Here is a 22,918-nt window from a genome sequence, read left to right as displayed (position 1 = left end):
CTTTTTTTCTTTCCAGTCCCATAAACCTCATTGGGATCTCCCTCTTCCTTGAACTCTTTATCAACGGCACTTTCAGTTTACTGAATGAAGCTATTTTTGTTCCAGTGCTGCAATTGCTGTGTAATACCTCTAGCCTTGTGTCTGTATGCACTTGTGGCCTCCCATGTGCATAGCAGCTCTGTAATACAGACCTTGGCACGCTGGGTCACAGCAAGGATCATCTTCACTTAGCTTGATAGCAAGAACCTACCTGCTGGTGTGTTTTATCTCTGGGTTGTTACATTGCACATACTCCCCTTACTCTCTGCCATTGGAATAATGGTGTTGTTTAGTTGGAGGGTGTGAAAATATCCAAATGAGTTCAGTTTTATAGATTTGTTCAGAATATCTTTTATGTAACTATAGAGGTCAGTAAAACCAGCCTTACAGCTCTTCATTGGTTCTTACAAATCACAGAAGCATACTGTAGGCAATACAGAAAATAAAAATATAAGAATTTACATTCCAGCTACATACTCTGCAATAATATATACGTTTGTGTTTGTGCATATATGCAGAGAATTTCTAAGTATAAAAACAATTCATTGAGAAATTTTAAGCTAACCATACTGAACCCCCTCTCCACAGAATTGTGTAGGGAAATGAGCATTCAAAACCACCTCAAATTACTTTTCAGTATTCTGGAATCAGAATAAATGATCCAAACTCCCATGTCAAAGGTTTTAGAGACCAGATGTGTACAGAGGGCACCATCTGAAATGTGGTTCTGTGTTTAGAGGAATTGGTTTCAGTCTTCAAAAGATACAGTGACTGGCTGGCCAGTATGTTGGCACAGGCATTACCTGGAGCAGTGTGATGGATCTTTATATAGATGCTGTGGGGATGTTGAGTTGGCTCGTGTTACAGGTTGGCATCAAACTGGAAAGAACTGTGCTGCTTCATGAGTATATCCAGTGCCCAGCTCTACTTCTGCTTGTGAAAATTTTCCCTTTGCCATCAATAGGAAGGACATGTGGGTGTGAAAGTTGTGTATATAAAGCTAAAGTGCAACCCTTGTTCTGCTGGGCAAAATGGTGAGTCTTTAGCATTGAAGCATCCCACAATGAAATCACATCTTCCCCCTTGAATACAAAGCCTGCAAGCCTGTGTAATGCTTGTTCCTTCCTGTTCTATGTTTGGCCAACAGGCAGTTGTCTTGCTTGACCTAAGGATGTGAAAAGCTTAGCTTAAAAAAAAAAAAAAAGACATTGGAATACTTTATTGTAAACATAAAATGTGCCTACTTGTGCTTTTATGTTGACTTTACTTGTTGAAAGCAGAATTTTGCTGAATCCCATTTTCCCTCAAGCATGAGTTATGTTGGAGTGGGTGGAATTGTACTCATGTGGAAGTGCATCAAATCCATGTGGAAACTTAGCCTACCATTCATCCACAACTAAATGGTGCTGCACAATCAATCTGCTTGGTGAGTGATTTGATGAGATGCTGATCTGGGTGAGGCTGCGGAGGTGGACGGGGAAACCTGAATAACAGCAGCTTTCTGAAAGGGACACTTTCACAGTGCCCCTTCCCTTTGGTGTTGCAAAAAAAAAAAACAACCAACAATCAGCTGATTATGCAAACTTGGCATTACCCTCAATGTTGATTTCCTTTTTCTTAGTGAAAAGAGGTGGTGGTTGGAGACTTTACTGTAAGCCTTATGCAAAACCTAAAACCCCTCGATATCATTACTGGCAGCTTGAGCGCTACTTGCAGAGTATTACACACTGTTGTCATTAAAGGCTAAACAGGGAATTCTGAAGTTCCTCTTCCTACAAATCATCCAGTTTACAAGAGCAGTATTGGCTCATAGAAGGGCTTATGTGCACCAAAGTTCATCCACGTTTTCCCATTTGTATTAACTGTTAAAAGATGCTTTTTGGTCCCACAAATAAAACCTAATTGATGATATTTTTCAAAGCAAAGCTGAATGCTGAGCAGTGCCTTTTACTTAACTGCAAGGAAATTAGGCTATCCCACCCACGTCCGTGTGTCTGGTCTTGCTGAGGTAGTCTTCTTTGTGTCATCTCAATTGCTTGCTTTTAAGTGAGCTTTTGCAAATGGCTGCCCATTCTCTATATGGGTGACTTGGATCTCCAAAATCTAAATAATTATTCTGATAAAGAGCAAGAGCTTGAAGGAACAGAAAGTAAAAGGTAGCAAAGGAAAGTAGGGCAGAATTCTTGCCCTGGACCTCATCCAAAGTGTGTGTGAAGTCAGAAGAAAAGCATTTGATACATGCTTTGTGGTCTAGTAAGTGACTTTCTAAGGTGCAAGGCAGTGCAGGATGGTGCCCCACATGCGCAATTCCTGTATTCTCATGCTGTGATCAAGACTCACCAGTCTCTTTGCAAGACAGTTCAAAGACCTTATCACTGCTGGTGGAGCCAGTAGTGTTAGAGGTGCTGTTTTGTTATCTAAGCACACATGTTCAGGTGACAATGATTTCTAAGAGCTTCAAACTATTATTTGATGTAGGCCTTTGGTTTTCTTTGTGAAATGGCACATTTTTCTTTTTCACTCTATTTCCACCAAATACTGCCTGAAATGGATTTAGTAAAACAGAGAACATGCAGCAGCAGTTGTTGTCTCAGAGACAGCAGTGCAGACAGGAAGTGTGGGTGTTAAGGACATTCCTCTCTTCAAAAGCTTTCACTCTGATAGCAAAGATGGTTTATTTCAGCAGCCTATAAATGTGCACCAGGTAGAGCCTACAGGTCCAGATCTGCTGTCTGTATTTGAGAAAGCAGATACTTGGATTTGCTGTCAGGTTTGGATACCTTTACTAAAATGTGCAGACACTACATAAGAGGGATATTGTTCTGCTTATGTGGTTACTTCATTAAAGAGACCAAAGCCAGGGACAAGTTGTGTTTCTAAAGCTCACTGCTTAGGTTGATCCAGATGCTCAAGAAGCAGGATGTCTTTGCCATCAAAAAGCCCAGAAAATCTGTGCTTCTTCATATTTAAAAAAAAAAAAAGAACAAAAACATTGACATTCATGAGAGTAGATAATAAGGAAGCAACAGAGAAGCACTGCTGTAGATCTGCCAACTAGCATCCCCAGTGACAGAATCCATCACTTCTCCCTGTATATTGGTGTTGCTAGCTCAGCTTTCACAGTGATTTTTAAGGCAATATTTGTCCTAGCAAACCAGCAATATAATTTAAATACCACTGCCTAAACTACTTTCATAGTAGCCCATTTTCTAAAGTCACCAGATTTTATTATTTACCCACAATATAATTATACTAAAACATACATACATTTAAGAAAAAGGAACACCTTTATAGAAATGTTGATAGTGCTTTGAAATCCTCTGTCACCCCTGAGGTTCCATCAGACGTTGCTAGAGGTCTCCCCACTCGAATACTCCCCTGTTGCACTGGGCAGGACAAACTTGACGTACCTCCCCTTCTCCCAGCCTCTTCTGATTCGCACGAGTCTCTGCTGAATGCAGGGCAAACTGAAGGCAACTTTTGCTAGGATCACAGTACATGGGACAAGCAGCGTGAGAGTGTAGGTGGGAGGCAGGTAGAACTTGTATTGGTTCTCATCAAAGGCCCTTGACCAGCCATACGTGAGGGTGTGCAGGGTGCTGATGACCAAGGCAATAAATCCCAGCGTAGACTAAAAGGAAGAGAAACACAAAGCAGTCAGCAGACCTCATGCCTGTTTTCCCCTGTAAGAATATGTAGCACAGAGAAAGCAGTGAATATTCCTGTGCTTCTCTGATAGCATAAAATGCAACTGCAAACCAGCTGTCACCTACAGGAAAACTGCAGTGTGCCAAGATGAGGATATACAATGGACTAAGTCCTTGGAATGGGGAGTCAGGAGCCCTTTGTCCATTGAGGGAGGCAGCAAGGATGTAGCCTTGCTCTGCAGACCAGAATGTGCCCCATATTCAGCTGAGACTGTGGCTCCCAAGCATCCATAGAGACAACATTTTGCCTGAATATTCCAAGAATGTTGAAGATTGTTTTCAAGGAGGATTTTAAACTACAGTCCCCTTGCTGATGGTTTCCTACCTGCCTTAGAGGTGGGGACTCTCAGCTCATCACAGGCACAATCCCTCCTCAAGGGCCACCAGCTGTATTTTCAATGAAAAGTATGGGTGTAGTACATGATCATCCACATTGACAGCTGGACAACTATTTCCTTCAGAACATCTCTTCTTGGTTTTGATGGCTGACAAACCATTTTAAAACCCAGATAACTTTTTAATGTGTACTGTATCATTTACAACAAGCTAGATCAAGGCTCCTCTACCCTTCAGAGTGAATTACTGAAACAGCTGAGAGGACTGGGCAGACAAGGAAAGATCTCTAAAGTATGCCCCATATCTATGCACTTTTACAGCTCCTCTCCAGCCATCATGAGGGTGTCTGTAAGCCCTGCCAAGTTAGAGAGCTCTTGTCTCTGTGTTGCACCAGCACCATTCAAGGTCATTCCCAGAGCTAGCAACAGCCCCCTCAGCTGAAGCTCACATCTACCTGAAAGCCATATCTGATTCCTCAGCCCAAAGCAAGCTCAAATGGGGTCAAAATTTACTTCACTTGGCAAATGAAGGTGTTTGCTGGGATACACCATACAGCTGAAGGAGATAATGCTCTTAACGGTGGGCACCAACCCATGGCTCACCCATAATTTATCAAATCTTAGCTCCCCTCCAACAGGCAGAACATCCCTAGATGGGAGGAGGCCAGAGGTGCCAGCAGGAGGCTGATCTGCAGAGCACAGCTGTAAGGCAGGGCTGGGGAGAAGGTGAGGAGTGATGGCTGAGGGCAGCAGGTGCTTTTGGCAGTGGGTGCAAGGTGCCTTCAGGTACAGTCCACATGGGGCTCCATGGATGGCAGAGGTGTCAGAGCTAGAGATAATTAGTTTGTTCCTCTACAGTTTCTCTTTCAACTGCTGCTGGCACCAGGGAAAAGCAGAAGTGGAAATTAGTAGGACAAAAGACGACCGAACATCGGAGCTGTGCAGTGACCCACCTTTGTGCACAGCAGCAGGGCACGCAGAACAAAGAGCTAATTAGCAATAAATGTGCAGGTGAGCAGATGGCAGCTGGACACAGTGCTGGCAGCTCCACAGAGCAGAGCAATGACACAAACCAGGGCTCCCTGTGGTCAGCAGGGCTTTTACACTGTCACAGCATGGGGAATGCAGGGCTGCTGCCAAGATAAGGTGGTAAAGCCCCCTGAGAGATGGCTCTATGAAGATGGGATCTTTCTAATGCAGGTTTAGCTTGCACTGCCCATTCTGGATTGATTTTTCTCTCTCCCACCTCTCTTCAGTGTCCAGGAGATGTGCTGCAATGCATCAGTGAAGGTGACTCTGTCATTTACAAATGCCTGTGCAGCATCCAAGGCAAAAGGCACCTTCCTAACACATTCAGGTTTCTGACTTCTGCTGCCATTAGTCCTGTAGAGTTGTTAACTGTGTGGAAGCTGGCTCTCACTTCATCATCAGGAGGGCTACAGGCACCTGATGACAGATTCTTTGCATCCTGCAGTATGTAGCTAAGAAGGAAATCAGGTCAACCCAACCTTCAAATTCCAAGAGGATTTTTCAGGGTGGAGAGACAAAAGGAATCATACGCATTTTCACTTCTCCACCAATTAGATTTGATTTGTAAGTCACTAGGGAACATTAAGAATCTCCCTTGTAAGTTGAATTGCATCTGAATTGTTCCTGTTATCTAGTGCCTAGATCCTGTATATTTTCTATTAGTCAAAACTGGATATGGAGGGAAACTGTCTATTCAACCCAGCTGTATTTGCTAGCTGAAAATCATCTATGTTCTAAATCCTTAGCAACAACTCAAGTGTTATTTTTGGCCTGTTAAGCAACAGATGTGTATTTTAAGATAATGGCAGTACCCCATGGTGCTGAGAGGCACCCACAGTGTTGTTGGAAAATGCGAGGCATGGGAAACTCCAGGTAAGGAGTGGATCAGAGTGGTTCCTGGCTTTTAGCAAGCCCCAGCCCTCACTCAAATGTGAGTGCAACCCCTCTCAAACACAGCAGCCACCTCAACAGAAATGGCAGCAGCTTTGGGGAGATACTCAGCAGGGACTGCTGTGCTTTGTATTTTCCAGATCTTTCCTTTTTCACAACTAGCCACAGTGCCTCTCATGCACCGTAGTCAGTTCAAGTGTCGGACATCCCCAGGGCTTGAGAGTACAGCCTTGTTCTTCACCCCTTGTATTTACATTACAGTGTCACTGTGCATTAATTTAGGGAGAGTTGAGTTGCTGTTTGTGAATGTTACCCTCTAGCACCTGGGAACAGCAGATATATCTGCTACTCATTTCCTCAAGTTGGCATCAACAACTTATTGAAGAAACTCCTCTAAAACATTCCTCATTAAAAAACAAGCAATGCCCGACCTGGAAGCTAACATGACAAAAGCCTCTAATCCTCTCCTCGGGCACATTGCCACTGTCATCAGCAGGGTGTGCTACAGTGCCTCTCCCTACATCCACAGAAATAGGTAGGAGTGATTTTTCCATGCTCTAAGCCAGCCAGTGACTGCCTGGGGCAGCCAGGAGCTATTTTGGAGCAGAGCATCACATACTAGTGCCAGAGTTGACATATCATTGGAAAGACCCAGGGAAAGATGGCAAAGGGCAGAAGAGACAGTTGTGGAATGTGTGCTGGTAGAAGATACCATACATGTTGCATAACACAACAGCAGCACCCACCAGAGAGCTGTCTAGGGAGACAGAGGGAGATGCAGGGAGTTTCAGAGCCACATTCCAGGCGATAAGGAATTATTTCCCTTCATCTCAGATTCCTGGTATGAAATGCCTAAGCCAGGACGGGAGTTTATCCAATGTCCCAGTGGCTGCAGTGCACCCCTGAGATGTGGTGCTGAGAATTAATTTGCTCCTGCTGTCTGTTAAGAAAGAGATTTGAAGCTAGATCTCCCTTCTCCCCAAGGGACAGTCTCTTGAGGTCAGGCTCTCCAGGTGAGGCTTCTTTATGCATTGTAAATAATTACTCAACAGCTCACAGCAAGAGAGGAGAAAAAGAGATGAACTGACTTACTAGTTGGAGATCAGGGCACCTGTGGGAGAGCAGGCTTCAAACTCCTGCTCTAATGAATATTGAATTATTTATGTGCAGCTGAAGAGCTTCAGCAAGGGAGAATGAATGATGGATATCCACCTTTGCACACCCTAACTCTACATACTCCAACCTCTGAGTGTACAGAGGGGCTCTGCAGAGGAGGTATGGGGGGGGGGGGGGAAGGGGGGAACCTGTGGGGTTTGTGCGTGCTGGGTGGCACTGCAGCATTACTGGGAGCCTACTGCAAGCTAAGCTGCAGCCATGTAGGAAGCACAGTTAATGATGGGTTTCAGGATTATGTGATATGACAGGTGAGTGTCCTTCAGGAAATTAGGTCTTAAAATGAGCTCTCAAGGTGCAGGGACTACTTGAAGTTTTTTCCTTGCTGTTCCTGTTAACCTGAAGCCCTGCTCTGTATGTATTACTGAGAGTGGCAGCCCTTGGGTTGAGGGTTTGGGATCCCTACATGGGTCACTGTGGAGATCTGGCCTCATGAGCCTGGACATCCCTGCAAGTGGAAAGAGGACTCCCAAACCACTAGGAAACCTGAGAGAAAGAAAAGCTATCCAGATACTCCTAACCCATTTTTTAGAAGACATGCCCTTCACTGATCATTCAGATCTGTGTTCTGCACTGGCTGTCCCCATGGGTTATCCATCTGCAGCCTGCTGCAGACTCCCCACAGCATCTCCACAATACAGAAGGCATGGGGAAAAATGATAACAGATAACAAATTCTGAATTACTCAAAAAAAGGTGACAGATACAATCCAGTTAAAGAAAAAAACATTTGCTCACCTTTCCCAAAGATCAGGGCTTACCAAATACTCCAAAATGAGAGATCTCCAGATAGAGATCCTTTCTGTGTGGCAGCCAGCCCTTAAATGAGGCTTAGGAAGGGGTGGAACCTGGTTCCATCCCTTCCGGTTGCACAGGTAGAAGCAATTCACCTGTGCTCCAAAGGCTGGCTGCGTCCCTTTACCAGGTGCTCCATCATTGGTTCAGGCCCTGACTTAGCAATTCACATACAGAAGGGAATAATCCTCTCTTCTCTAAATGTCTGCAAAGTGTTCTACCTTGTATCACTTCAGGAGTGAATGCAGCACTGCTCATGGGCACAATGTGAGGAGGAAAAATCCCAGAGAATTTTGCAGGGGGCATCACACAGGCAAACCCATGCTGGTTCTTCTTAGGATCTCTAGCTAGCACTGTTAAAAGTAGGGTGAAAAAGAAATTCCACCAGCACATTAAAGACTCATTCATGCAAAACTTGCCACTAAGCTCCACGTGGATGCACATGATGCATTACATTTTCCTTTCCCTGAGACACAGCACCCACAGCAGAGCACGCGAGTCCTGCATGACTCCCTGGAAGCACCACTGTCCCACTGCCCTGAGATGTCCTCTATGGTGAGTGGCAGAGTGCCTGTAACACCGGCTGACTGCAGAACCACTCTCGGGCATTGTCACATGTCAACCTTACCTGGATGAAACTGAATTCCCTCCAGTTGAGAGAGTTTGCAATGGATGGAAGTGAGGTGATGGCAAGTAACGACAGCAAGCCCAGGGCAATTATTCCAACAGATATATAAATCTCCATCCTCCAGACTTCCTCCTCTACCCAGATATTCATCTTCTTCTCCATAGCCTGGCATGACAATGAAGTTTTGTTAAAACGGAGCACATAGGAATAGAGGAATTGAATTTTATGTGTATTCACTTTCGTTTTGGAAGAAGATTTCCTGGATGAACACTGGTTCCTGCTGCCACTGGCCTCTGCCTGTGGCAGGTGCCACTGCCATTTTCCCAGTTGGATCAGACCTGCAGCCTGCTGGGAAGAACTGCTTGATGCTCACAGCTCCCATAGCCTGTAACCACAGCAGCAAGCCCCAGAGTTGCATTTGGAAAGATAATTGGAATGAGAAGTCAGTTTAAAGCCATGAAAACAAATACACATGCTTGAATATGCAGTAGTCTCCTAATAACCTTCATTTTAAGTGCATTTAATGGGGGAAATTGTTCATGCTAATGGAAAGGAAGATGGGTTTTATGCTTCATGGCAGAGAACAACATTTAGAACCATCTTCTTTAGCCCATTAAATGGGCTTAATTTACTAAACAAAGATGTTGCTAGAAAACAGGACGTAGAGGGGAAATGGACACAGGATGCTTGACCGAAATTAATGTGTGACTGTAGCAATTGAAAAAGGGCTGTGCCAGTCTGGAACTGAAATATCTGGTGGATGCTTTGAGCAGGCACTGCTCCCAAAACCAGCTGTCCTGCTCCCAGCTGCCTCCATGCCTCTGTGCTTGGACAAAGTGTTTGGGTGGCTACAGTGAGAAGTACTTGGGAAACATCCCAGCACAGAAAGCAGACAGGTTTGGGGGCAAGTCCTTGATCTGGTTCACCTCTGGGATGCACAGAGATTCTTGCACCATCCCAGGAGGAGGCACGGAAGAGCAGCAAGAACAGCAGGGACAAAAGATGGCAGAATCACATTCTTCCGTGGCGCTGCTGAGCTGAATTGCCTGAAGGTGTAGCAATCTCGGGATATAATCTCTGGATAAACACTGCTGAAAGCCTCGATAGGGCAGTAGGGTACTTTCCCATTTCCTTGTTCCCCTAGACTATGGCCTAGACTTCAGCATTGTTTTGTTACAGCACTGGAAGTGCGCTGTGATGAGGACATACCTCCTACATAAAACAAATCCTTTGGAAAGCAAATGCAAAGGCCATGAAGCCCTCTTACCCAACTTCTGAATGTGCCTGCAAGATCATCACAGGTGCCACCCGAAGGGTGCCAACATTACCTGCTTGACGGCTGTCTCAATCAGCTGGTAGCGGTGGGAGCGGCGCATGGGCAGGCACAGGCTGTACACGGCGTGCAGGGCTGCACAGAAGAAGCTGAGGAGGCCGATCTGCTTTCTGTGTTGCAGCCACTGGTCAAGCCAGTCTGGAAAGCGCCTGTATTTGGTGCCGTAGTAGAGCTGCGAGCAGGCTGCCAGCACACCAGGGAGGTAGACCAGAGACAGCATGACGTAGGCCACGCACGGCAGCGTAGTGTTGACCACCTCGACAGGGATCTTATAAAACTTATTCTTCTGCTCCCTGATGTAAGGGTGGATGACCTGCCGCACCAGGTTGTAAGTGAAAAAGCAAAGAAAAAGCCCCAGAGCCAAAAAGATGGGGATTTTCCAGGCTGGCAAAAGGCGCAGGGGAATGTTCTCAATCTCGCAGGCTGAGGACATGCAGCCCATGTCCACAGGGGTGAAGCCCATTACCTGAGCAATTTCTGCCACAGTACGCTTGGCTTCTTGGCTATTGGAGCAGATTAGAACCTGCAATAAATGGAAAGATACATATTGGGCAAAGAGATCAAGTGGTGGGAACGAGCGTGGCAGGAGGGATGCTGCACTAAAGGAAGCCTACATTATCATGGATCATCATGTGTTTTGGCAGACTTTCTGATGGGGATTCTGTGGTTGCCAAAGATCTCTATCCTGGACGGGTTTTCTTTCTTATGCATACCACCAGTTTGCTTTACTGGCTGTGTTTAGATAGAGAGACAATTAAATGATGTTTTTCACTTACACAGTGACTCCAGGGACTATAAGGTATGGAGTAAGCAGTGTATTTCTTTTCTGATCAAAGAAATGTGCAAGCTGTGTGATGGTTTCTGGATGCCAAAACCAGTACTGATGCCCCTTCTCTGTGTGCCTAAGGTCATTTACTGATGTCAGACCTCAGCTGCTGAAACAGTTGAGATGTGGCACATATCAGAAGAAAGCAGTATACCTGCTTATTGCCATCCCTGGCACCAGACTGCAGCGTCCACGCAGAAACCACATTAAAGCCCTTGACCACAGTGCAGGCTGGGAACAGAGAGGCCAAGTATTCAGCGTTGGATTCTTTGTGGTGGTTGATTTCAGTGTTGTTACTGACATCCACCAGGATCTTTCCCGCCAGCACATCAGCCAGGTCACAGAGCGTGGAGTAATGTTCCCTGAAAACCGCCACAAAAATGACATCTGTCTTCTTCACCGCCTCAGCCTGGAAGGTGACCTCTGCTGCAGAAGGGAAGAGGCAGGCTTTGCGCTTTGGGTTGCGGCTGCCCACCACCACCTTGAAGCCAGAGCACACCAGACGGATGGCCAACGAGCGCGCAAAGTCCCCGCTCCCCAGCACGCCAATGGTGCGGCCAGCTGCAGGCACCACGCTGGGATCACCCTCTGTGCTCCTGTGGCCAAGGAGGGGCTTGGCCATGTCTCCTCCAGGCATCCTGGCAGGAAAAAACAAGGGGAAATGCAAGTTCATTGCAAAGCTCTTGCAGAAATTCAGACCACATCTGCAGTCATGAGGAAAATGCCACTTACGACGCACGAATAGAAGTACATGAGGTTTTGGGAAAGAGGGAATTCCCTGATGCCTAACTGTAGGTGTACAGCGCTGGGTCCTGTAGCCCAGACTCATCTACTAAACCCACCAGCATGAGTGCAGTAACATCCAGCCACCGTTGGAGGGGGACAAGACATCAACACAGAAATGGTTTTAGGGACAAGTTTCCCCAGTTCAGGCGATCAAACACCTGCACTCAGCCATCCTATGCTGTTCTTACTTGCATCTCATGCTGCAAAGCCAGATCAATTCTCACAGCCGCCAGCAATGGGAACTCTTGGAGCCGTGTAGGACCAGGGCAGATCTTTTGAAAAGCCCTGGTGTCCGTGGGAATCTCTGGGCACACAACTGAGAGAGCTGGGGGTTTCTTTTGATTTGTGGGAGCAGCATCAAAGCAGGGAGTTTGAGGTGGAATTAAAGTGTCCTCCAAGTGGTAAATGAAGAGAGCTGTGGCTTTTGCCTGTTCCAATATTTGGGTCCATTTGTTTCATTTATTCAATGAACATGGAGAACTTCCTTGTGACATTTAAAAAAAAAAAAAAGTATTAAAATATGATGGGATTTGCTCATGAATGATCTTGATGAGCTTTACAAACATTAATGAATTTTACCCTGTAACACTCTGCTCTCCATAGCAGATTAGATATTGAGGCCATGAAGAGGCTTTAAGCAAATCAACCAAATGAACAGCATCACACCAGCTGAGCCTGGAGGTCAGGAGAAGCTCAATCAGTGAACTGCCAGGCTGTTCCCATGATGTGTCACCTACAGCTCAAACCTGCTTAAAAAAATGCAGATGGCCAAAGGGACACCAGACTTTTAAAGTGCTCAGGAGTCACACCAGCACACCTGACTTCTGATTTGGGCACACTGGGAGAAATAGTAGTAAAGACCAGAATTAACAGACTCGTGATACATTTGCAAAAGAGACAGTCTTTTGCAGTACAGTCTTGCTTTATAGCTGGCACAGTTCTTTCAAAGTGAGGGTGACCGCTCGGACAAGGTGACCTGGTCACTGGGCTTTGTTTATCATAGGCTTTTGGAAATGCTCTTTATCCAATGCTTTTCTCGGATTGGAGCAATAATGGTGCAAAAGGGAAGGGCACTTCTGCATGAATAGTTACCAATGAGAAACAAAGGGTAAGAATAAGTAATTTTCATAATGGGAATGGGCTGTCATGGGGTTTCCCCACAGATCTGTATTTTTCCAACATGCTCATAAAGGATTTGGGAAAGACAAAGAGAAGATCAAGCTTGGGTGTGATAACTGTTTAGGACAGCCAATCTTTATTGCGAGCAATTTCCAATCCTCATGCAAAGTGCCTGAGCACCAAAACTCACTACTGGCACATGCCAAGGGCTGCGTATGGGCATAAGTGCTATGAGTACACTTTAATGAGCTGTAACTCATATCATGCAGCTTCCTCTCATGGGCTTGGTAAGAGAGAATTACTCAGATTTCACCCTGAAGGTTTCTGCTTCTGCTCCAGATCTGTGGAAGGGCTTGTGTGCACAAAGGCTGACTTTGTTCTGCACCTGTGTCAATGGTCTAGTTCAAGGCTGCTACCCGTGCACACACCCCTGCAGTAAGTATAGGCCATACAGATCTCAGTCGCTGCAAAACAAGGTGAGTATAGCACTGTAAACACATAAATTGGACACAGAAGCACACAGGTGAGGTTGGAGATGAGATAACTTGAAATTTCCTGAAGTGAGCAGCAAGCCCAGAGGTGGAGCTCAGGTCCATGCCAAGCCTTGTGTCCTCGCCCATCCAAGCTGAAGAGCCAGGCTGCAAAACCCTGCTGTAAATACTCCAGCTCTGTCTGAAGAGATGTTGGGTTTTCTTTTTTGGCCCCTGCTTATCACGTACTTTATCGAAAACTCGTTGCTTTACTTTTAAGAAACATCCTTGCTCCGCCTAGGTGTATTCATGCCCACAATTTGTTATGGGACCCACACTATTGTTTAGCTTAACCACCTCTCCTGCCTACACAACCCTCTGCTTTTCAGCAACCTGCATGCATGAAATGTTGTCCTACAACAAAGAGATGTCTCTGGCCCCTGGCCACTGGAACAGGAAGCAATGCTTAGGGTGACAGGACTTCATAGAATCGTGGAATCTTTTGCATTGGAAGAGACCCTTAAAGACCATCTGGTCCAGCCCTCCTGCAATAAGCAGGGACACCTACATCTCCATCAGGTGCTCAGAGCCCCAGCCAGCCTCAACTTGGGTACGTCCAGGGCCAGGGCATCCACTTGTTCCTCAGGGCCCCACCAGCCCCTCCAGGGGGCCATGCTACTGCCATGTCACTGTGAGGCAGAGCAGCCACCAGCACAGGGAAGGCTGCAGAGGCCAGACACAGCGTAAGCACTGCAGTCTTGGATAAACTTCATTTATTGATCTTCTCTGTCAAGGAAACTGTACCCCTGCTGAGTTACATCACACAAAGTTCAGAGCAGCAAGGAATCTGCATGATGATTTAAAGCCCAGCACAATGGAAGTAAACCAGCTTCAATCCTAACCGGGCAGCAGTTCCATAATTAAATACCAAGTGCAATGTGAAGCTGCCCTACAGACTGATGGTTAATGACACCCTTATATCACTGCATGGGGATGCTGTGCCCACATCCAGAGTGTTGTGTGTGGTTCACCTATTGCATCTCAGTGGCTGTATTATTTGCAGTACAATAGCAGCGAGCAACATCAGGAGCTCCACTCCGCCTGGCGCCAAAACAGGACAGAAGGCAGAATGGGATCAGACAAAAGCTGGGTGAACTGAAGCAGTCAAATCTCTGCTGCACAGGAGAGGGTGGGAGGGCTCTGCAGAAGAAAAGCAGGGATAACTCTACATGTTTTGCACCTGAGGCTTGGCAGGCTGTTAGCTTAGGCTGGGTGCCAGGCAAACACAGCTTTCAGAGTGCTTTCCAACAGGACGGCCGTTCTGGGCTGAGCTGCTGCAGGAGCCCCTCCAGGTGTGGCTGCACTCCCTGCACTGTCAATCTGCACTCAGATAATGCCCCACTGCATTATCTGGGAAGCTGGTGCCATCGTTATCCTCCTTCCACAGACATGGGGACTGAGATACCAGCGATAACGGGGCTCCAGCAAGTTTGCCTGGGAAGACCCAGATATCCCTGACCACTTGTTTAACAACGAGACCATCTTTACAGGACCCTGTCGGTTATTCTGGGCAGGGGACTACAGCCTCGTGGTTCCTGTAACCCACAGTCAGCACTTGGCATGTAAACCCTGAACGAGGCTGCCCGTACTGAGGCAAGGCATGCGATCTGCTTCAGTTCTGGACCAAAAAAAAATAAATCAAGATCCATTTGCCTGCCTTAGTATTTAGGTTTATCAGATAAAATCACAGAATGGCCTGGGTTGAAAAGGACCACAATGATCATCTAGTTTCAGCCCTCCTGCTATGTGCAGGGTCTCCAACCACCAGACCAGGCTGCCCAGAACTTCATCCAGCCTGGCCTTGAATGCCTCCAGGGATGGAGCATCCACAGCCTCCTTGGGCAACCTGTTCCAGTGCTTCACCATCCTCTGAGTGAAAAAAATTCTCCTTAATATCTAACCTAAACCTCTCCTGTCTTAGTTTAAAGCCATTCCCCTTTGTCCTATCACTAAAGACAAGTTGGTTTTGTAATAGCTCCAGTTAACAGAAGTTTCTTAAGTATATCTGAGTCAAACTGTGCTGCAGAACATGGCAGCAATCTCATAAGGAGCTCCTTGCCATGGTGCTGTGCAGCACAACGAAACTGGCTCCTGTTTGTCCAAAAACCTCATCTGTGAGCTCAGCTCACATACAGACTTAGAAGGCAGCACCTTGGTTCGAGTAACCACTTCTGTGTCTTCCCCTGGGGTCAGGTTTTGGTTAGACTGACCACAACTGAGTCTTGAGTAGCTGCGGTGCATGTCCTTACAGAGCCACATCAGGGCTTCAGTTTCGGCGTTGGGAGTTATCTGAGATAGAAGACAAGATTATCTGCATCTCCTGATGGGTACCAGGGTGGAATGAGGGGAATGTCCCACTGTCTGCACCAAGACAGTTCCTGTATGCTACGGAGTATGGTGTCCCCCATATTCTAGGGATGGGGGTGATCTCTGCCCCCAGGCCATCTATCTGCATGCAGGGACCTTCGCACTTCCCTTGCTGACCATGATGCTGAAGTCCTGCAGCTCCTGTCTGCAGAGCCTGGTGCGCTCCATGGAGTTGATGCACCAAGAAGTCGTGGCTGGAGGGATGCATTCAGCACCTGAAGTCTCTGTTCAGGTCTTGCTGTGCATAAAAATACTCATGTCTTGGCTACATTTGTTTTGTTTCCAGGGGAAATAAAGCACATAAGTCTCTGCCGTACCCAGAGAGGCCCTCCAAAAAGCACAGCCGGTACCATGTACCTGCTGAGATTGGCACAGATTTAAGTAAGAAAAGGGCTTATCCAAAGCCAGTCAATCTCAGCTCTGCTCACACTTCTGGAGTTCTCCCAGTCTCGTCCAGGCTGACTGCAAATAACACGTCTGCCCTGTGGATAGCTCACAGATGAGGGAAGAAGGGGAAAACAGGCTTGCTACCTGTTTCCATTTTTCTCCTTCCAAAGCAGACAGAGCTAGCTTCCCAGCAGTGCAAACCAGGAACCAGCAAAAACAATAAACCAACCGTCTGTATGGCTTCAGCCAGAACAGCAATGTCGCAAACCTCCCCCAGGATGCCAGCCAGGCTGTGAGAATGAGGAAATGCCAACAGCAGAGCCCTGAGGCAGCTCCAGGTTCCCCGACTGCTGGGGCAACACTGCTGGGTGCTGAGGCTGTCTGTGGCCACATGGTGGGAACAGAGCTGCTGAGGGGTCCCAGTGCTGCAGCATGCACCCACCATCGCACCGTGCTTCACCCTCATCCCTCTCCCTGTTCCTACCTCAAAGCATGCTGTTTGCTTTTGCACAACCATACAGCACTGTTGACTTGCTGTGCTGTGCCCCTAACCCCATCCCTGTGCTGCCTGGCCGGTCCCTCACCCGCTGCCCACGCGGTCACTCAGTCCAAACATGGGACACAGCGCATGTTCTGCTCTTTCTGACCTCCTCTCCAATTTGTCCTCCTCTTTAATAAGCCCCTCTCTCAAACATTTCCCCTATGTCACCCACAAAGCAAGCACGTCCCTCCCTGCACCACTGCCTGCTGATGACAACGCAACTGCCAGCCCCCCCCCTCCCCCCGCTACATACCTACACACTCCCTCCAGTTTAATCATTGATTAATACTGAGGATGTTGGGTTTGGAAGCCAAAGGCACGTCCCTGACCACAGGATATTCTTCACCATGACCAGAACTCAAAAACATGTTTCAAAACAGGGCAAAGCAGAGGTTTTCCCAGAATTTTCCATGCTCTGCTTTTCCCACACCAACTCAGACATTTTGGCCACAGTTTTCCTATAGAAATGCACCAGCCTATGGGCACCTGGTGAGGTTAAACAGGCAATACTGATGCTGGGCAGAAAAATCACCCATCCACAGTATTGGTTGAGGCTTGATCAAACTGGGAAACAAATTTTTGGTGTACCAAGAGACCATTCTGCTGGTGCCTGCCAAATTGATACAGTGTGGAGAGGCCTGACAGGGACGTGGATTGGGGCAGCACTTCATAAATTGGGAATCTGAGGTTTGGGAAGCCTAGAGGTCTCACCCTAAGGCATGGGGAGCACAAACCTGAAGCACCATGAGGTGTTGGTGGAGCAGTTCTGATGCTGACACAGCACACACAACTTTATCTGAGAGATGTGACTCTGAATAAGAAGTTTATTTCTCCAACTTGTCAACAAGAGACCACAACTTTAAGTGCTGTAGCGGAATCCTGCATGGCTTCTATTCCTTTCTTCTGGGATCTTTGCTTGCTGCTCTTACCGTGCTAACAACTACCTCACGGTGACTCACTCACTTCTGAGCTCTCCCTTTCCTACAGCAGAGCAGCAGGGTGTGCTCTGAGCACAGCAGCCCCCCAGGGAACTGCCAGACCCTGCTGTTAAAAAACCTCTTTCTTTCCAGAAAGGACGCAGAGGAATTGCACTGCCTGCACATGAAAATATTTGGGCTGGCTGCTGCTGCCTGTTAGAAGGGCCTCCAAGATCAGCATGCCCTCTGGTTTTGCTTCTTGCAGCAACTCAGAGGATGCACAGGGCCGTGTGGGGCAGAGGGTAGCCCAGGGGGTGCTTTGGGGTGGAGGGGAGAGAACACTTCCAGCATGAGGCCAGTGCCAGCTTGCTGCTATGGGAGCACAGCCTATCCTGTGCTATGGCAGGAGAAGCAAGTGGGGTCTCGCCTATCATCCCTTGGTGCTTTTTCCTTAGGGACACTGAAGTGCTAACATCCTGCTGTGAATCATCGCTGCCTGTGCAGTTTCAGTAAGCTGTTTTACATCTGCATTTATTTTCACCCACTCTTTCAGGTGGGTGCTGAAGCCAAAAGGAAAGGAGGAAGAGGTGTTACTGACCTGGGAGGAGCTGAAGGAAAAGCAAGAGAAGAGGGCAAGCGGCTTCACAGGGAAAGGAGCACAAAGGACGGTGCCTACAGAGATCATGCTGCCTTGTGAGTGCAGCCTTTGCTTTGCCTGAACACATTGTGTGCCCTTCAGGCACATCCACACTATGCCACGGACACACCTCTCTACCGAGCAGCTGCAATGGGCACAGAGGTATCTGAGGAGGAAACACCTCTGGTTAAGGCAGCAGCACACAACAAATGCCTGGTGAGTTCTGATGCATGAGAGAAACCTGGTCCAGGCATGCATGGTGTGCACAGGGCCCCAGCTGCCTCCCATCTGGTCAATAAGGTGCTCAGTGATGCTGCCTCTCTCAAGCAGGTACCTGTTAGTGATGGCCAGTGGTTGGTATCAGCACACTGCTCCGGGTGCATTATCTACAGACCCATATTGGCAGACCATGGTCTGTGGGGAACTCATAGGACATTTTTGCAAAGGCTGCAGAGGTGATTGCCTCTCTCAACTCTGCCACCTCTGGAGTACTGCGTCCAGATCTGGGGCCTCCAATACAAGAAAGCCAGAGAGCTGTTGGAGAGGGTCCAGAGGAGAGCCACAAAGATGATCAGGAGGCTGGAGCACCTCCTCTATGAAGACAGGCTCAGGGAGCTGGGTTTGTTCAGCCTGGAGAAAAGAAGGCTGGAGGCTGACCTTACTGCAGCCTTTCAGTACCTAAAGGGAGCCTATAAACAGGAGGCGAGTCAACTCTTTACAGGGGTAGGCAGTAGCAAGACAAGGGGAAATGGTTTTAAGTGGAAGGAAGGAAGATTTAGGGGTGGATATCAAGGATAAGTTCTTCACTATGAAAGTGGTGAGGTTCTGGAACAGGCTGCCCAGATAGGTTGTGGATGCCCTGTCCCTGGAGGTGTTTAAGGCCAGGTGGGATGGGGCCCTGAGCAGCATGGTCTAGTATTAAATTTGGAGGTTGGAAGCCCTGCATGTGGCAGGGGGGTTGGAGATTCATGATCCTTGAGGTCTTTTCCAACCCAAGCCATTCTGTGATTCTGTGAACTAAACTGAAATGCAAGTGTTAGCAAATCCAGGCTTCAGACTTACTGGAAGTCTGAGCACCTGGAAAAAGATGGAAGGAGCCCAGGAATTCCTGAAACCTTAGCCAAATTTTTAAAAATCTTCCACTGATTTGGGCTCTGGAGTACCCAAGGGCTTTTAAGATGGGATGTTGGCTCCCACATCACTGATTTCCAACCATTTCATCCATTCAGATAAGCTATATTCCACTTAGATGAAGATGGGAAGCACCCTGCAGTTCACTGCAGGGGAAATGACCCTATGGAGAAGCAGTAACTTAAAGTTTGGAAATCTGTCCTCTGCTGTGACACTGACAGGAAACCTGATTGTAATCAGCGACAGTAAACATCTGGATAACAAATTGGTGGGCTTCAATTCCATAATGTAACATCTCATAGCCATCCCTCACACGTCAGAGCTCCTCCACTGCCCCACTTCTTCCACCACCGGAAAAAATGTGTTTCCCCTGAATCTAAAGCTGCTTTCATTGATGGGTGTAGTGCTGCAAGGTCGCAGCCAAAGCAGAGCTCCTAATAATAAAAAGCAAACCAAACAAAAACAGAAGTAAAAAGCAAAGCAAACACAAATTATGCTTTCAAGAAGCATGTTTTCCTAGGGCTTACTGCGTTTTCTTTTTAAACAAAGACTTGTTGAGTCACCAACATTTTCAGCTCCACAATTATGGAGGAAATCGAATCCGTGCACTGAGTATTGGATCCTACATTACTGTACATTTGTTTTATAGCAAATGGGATTTTAAAAGAGGAGAAAATGTAAGGCTGATTTAAAATCTAAAGTATTTTAAGTAGCTCAATCTTGTTAGCCCTCCATCTCCTTAGCCTGCAGGAACACTGATACCGGAGGAGCGACGTTCCCCTCTCGCTGTCTCTGGTTTCTCTCCCCGGGATGCACTTTCCCAATGCACCACTTCTACCTGCAGCGCTGGGCTGGTGCTGTGGGGCTCCCGGTGCTCTGCCCGCAGCTGTCCCCGACGGGCTCAGTACGGGGACAGCCCGTGCCGGACCACCCCGCCAATGGGGCATCCCTGCTCCAAAGTCAACCCTTCAACTCCATCACAGCTGTCACGGTGCGGCACAGCGACACGGAGCAGATGGAGCGCAGCGCATCCGACCCTATTTCCTTATAGGAACCCCCAGCGGCACTGAAGCAGCAGAAGCCTCCCGCTGCTCGCCCCTGCGGGCCCGCGTGGCCCCGGCTCTTTTAATACCTCACAGCCCGATTTCTCCCGGGCCGGAAGAAGTCATTCATCTCCACGAAGCGTTTGCAAAGCTCCCGCTCTGGCAGCCACCAGCAGTCCCGTTCCCCTCCCATCCACGCCTGTGCGCGCACAGCCCCCGGCCCCGCACCGCCCCGCACCGCACCGCCCCGCACCGCACCGCCCCGCCACGCCGCCAGCCCGGCCCCACCACCCCGACCCGGCGCCCGCCTCCGGCACCGACAGCGGCGGAGGCCCCGCGGACCCCGGGCCGCTCCCTCCCTCCGCCGAGCTCAGCCGCACGCAGGGACCCGCAGCCGCAGCCCCTCGGCCGCACTCACCTCTGTGCCGGGCGGGCAGCGGGAGGGCGAGCGGAGCGGCCGCTGGCGGTGAGCGAGGCGCGCTGATGTCAGCCCGAGGCTCCGCCCTCCTGTCCATGTGCCGCCGGCGGCGCAGATCGGCCTGCCCGGCCCGGCCCGGCCCGGCGTGGCCCGGCCCGGCACGCCCAGGAGGCACGGCTCGGCGTGTCGCAGCCCGGCACGGCAGCGGGGGATGCGGAGCGCACGCCCTCCGGCCCCGTCCCAGCTGCGGCCCCCGCGCCGAGGTTAAGCGCCGGGCACCGCAGCGGACGCGAGACCCGTTCGGGGCAGGAGTCCTTAATTCTCCACGTATATGGGCGTTTCGGAGCCGGCGAGCGTTTCGTTTTAATGGAGGGTGCGGCTCGGTGCGGCCGTGGCCGTGCTATCAGGGGCTGTGCACCTGCTCGCGGGGCTGTGAGCGGGGAGCGGGGCAGATAAGCGGCCTTGCCCCGACGGCGCAGAGCTTCCTGCGGCAGCGCGGTGCCACGCTGCCGGGAGACAGGGGGCCAATAACGCGGTCAGAGCCGCGGGGATTTACCAGTGACCCCTCTGGAACCTCATCTGCCCCTTCCCCTGGAGGCTCTTTCCAAAAGCATCTTTGGGAATAGCTTTATCCGCCGCTCTGATGCTTTTCAAACTGATCTCGGGATGGTGGCACAGGTGATGATGTGAGCTGTTGGACTCTCCAGCAGCTGATAAAGGTGCCCAGCTGCCCCATGCGTGTCTTGGTGATGGGACTGCCATGCCACAGCCAGAGTTCTGTGTGGATTCAAGAGAAGAAATCATTGAACTCTGCTGGACTTTCAGGATTTTGTTACCTGTACTCCTGCATCATAACTGGAACAGGTTGCCCAAGGAGGTTGTGGATGCCCCATCCCTGGAGGCATTAAAGGCCAGGCTGGATGTGGCTCTGGGCAGTCTGGTCTGGTGGTTGGTGACCCTGCACATAGCGGGGGGGGGGGGGGGTTGAAACTAGATGATCATTGTGGTCCTTTTCAACCCAGGCCATTCTATGATTCTATGATCATGTAAAGGACACATTTGTCTTTCTCCTGCCCTTTTAGTTTATTTATAGAGCTCTCAGTCAATGCCATTCTCTCCCTCAGTTGCTGAAATACCTTTTAGCCGGTTCTTTTCTACTCTTAGGGCTCCTGCAGCCTCCGTGAGCTGCTGCAGTGAGTTCCCATCTCTGCCTTTAGCAGCACCCGCTCCTCTGACATCCCTTTAACACAAAGTGCTGAGATCTGCTGACTTCTGTGACTTCGCTCCCTTTTCATAAAACAGTAAACTTTTCTTCTTCTTTTTTTTTTTTTCTTTCTTCCTTTATGTCCCCCAAGTATCGTCCACTTTTCTACCTTCACCAAATCCACGTGCAGGAGGTAATGCACACTTCATCCTCCCCTCCACTGCTCCCTGCCTCCAGGACCAGGGGCACGTGCATTGATGAGCACATTTCTCAGGGACACACTCTCCATTTTGCTCTAGGTGTCCTTTTTGCTCTGAGTGAACCACCTAGAGGTGCAGCGTTACTTAGTGCACCCAAGTGGTACCTGGGAGGGATGCCTGGACTAGAAGAGCCAAACAAGATAACCCACATCTTGTTGGGCACTTGTAGGTGCCCCTTAATTCATCTCTGGCACCACTTTGTAGCTTGAGGAGTGCTGCCACCATCCCCACGCTGCTCTGTTTTGAGTCGCCCTCCATCCTCAGCCAGGGGCTGCTGGCACCTCTTGAAGAGGTCAGTGAGGGAAAGCAGTTAATGAACACAGCGCTGCCAGAGAATGGACTCCTGCCACTAATCGGCTCTGCTCCAGCTATTGCTATGGCAGCTGCGTGGCTTTTTGGAGAAAAATGTATTAACTCAATCAGCCCTTCGTGGGGGACCCGGTGCAATGCTCAGCTCGGAGCTGCCTGTCTGCAGGCGCCATCTAGTAGGGAAAGTAGAAAACACAGAGACTGAAACGGGGAAGTTGAAAGGAGCTTTACATTCAGGAGCATCATTTCCAGGCATCTCCTCACCTACAGTGTTGGGGTTGGTTCATTATCTCTATGGGTGAATTGCAATACATGGCTTGGTCCACAGTGTTCAAACAAGCTCTCTTTATGGCAGGATCCCCATGCCCAGGACAGCACATTGCTGCTCCTTGCCTAGAGCAGAGCCTTGATTCATCTCCACTTTCATAGATAAAAGCCTGAATTAATTAAAGAAAAGAATAGAAATCACTTTGATTTCCAGAACACCAGAACCTCCTAATTATCAGCACTTCCA

At 48.6% G+C, this 22,918-nt stretch overlaps 1 protein-coding gene across 2 annotated transcripts; it reads right to left on the bottom strand.

Annotated features, from left to right (window-relative positions):
• Nucleotides 1–1,229: 1,229 nt before the first annotated feature.
• Nucleotides 1,230–20,734, bottom strand: STEAP3 (STEAP3 metalloreductase). Of its 2 annotated transcripts, none has more exons than XM_048952712.1 (5): nt 20,632–20,734; nt 10,910–11,393; nt 9,925–10,452; nt 8,597–8,761; nt 1,230–3,670 (listed from the first exon to the last, which is right to left on the bottom strand). In XM_048952712.1, exons 2-5 carry the CDS (start codon nt 11,390–11,392, stop codon nt 3,380–3,382), a joined length of 1,467 nt encoding a protein of 488 aa, XP_048808669.1. In that variant the 5' UTR covers nt 11,393; nt 20,632–20,734; the 3' UTR covers nt 1,230–3,379. The 2 variants fall into 2 exon arrangements, with proteins under 2 accessions (XP_048808669.1, XP_048808668.1); XM_048952711.1 differs by lacking the exon at nt 20,632–20,734 and adding an exon at nt 20,303–20,423.
• Between the last annotated feature and the right edge of the window lie 2,184 nt (nt 20,735–22,918).

This window comes from Lagopus muta, chromosome 8 (genome assembly GCF_023343835.1).
Source record: "Lagopus muta isolate bLagMut1 chromosome 8, bLagMut1 primary, whole genome shotgun sequence".
In the NCBI taxonomy this organism is placed as follows: domain Eukaryota; kingdom Metazoa; phylum Chordata; class Aves; order Galliformes; family Phasianidae; genus Lagopus; species Lagopus muta.
This window is presented reverse-complemented; position numbering and strand designations above follow the sequence as displayed.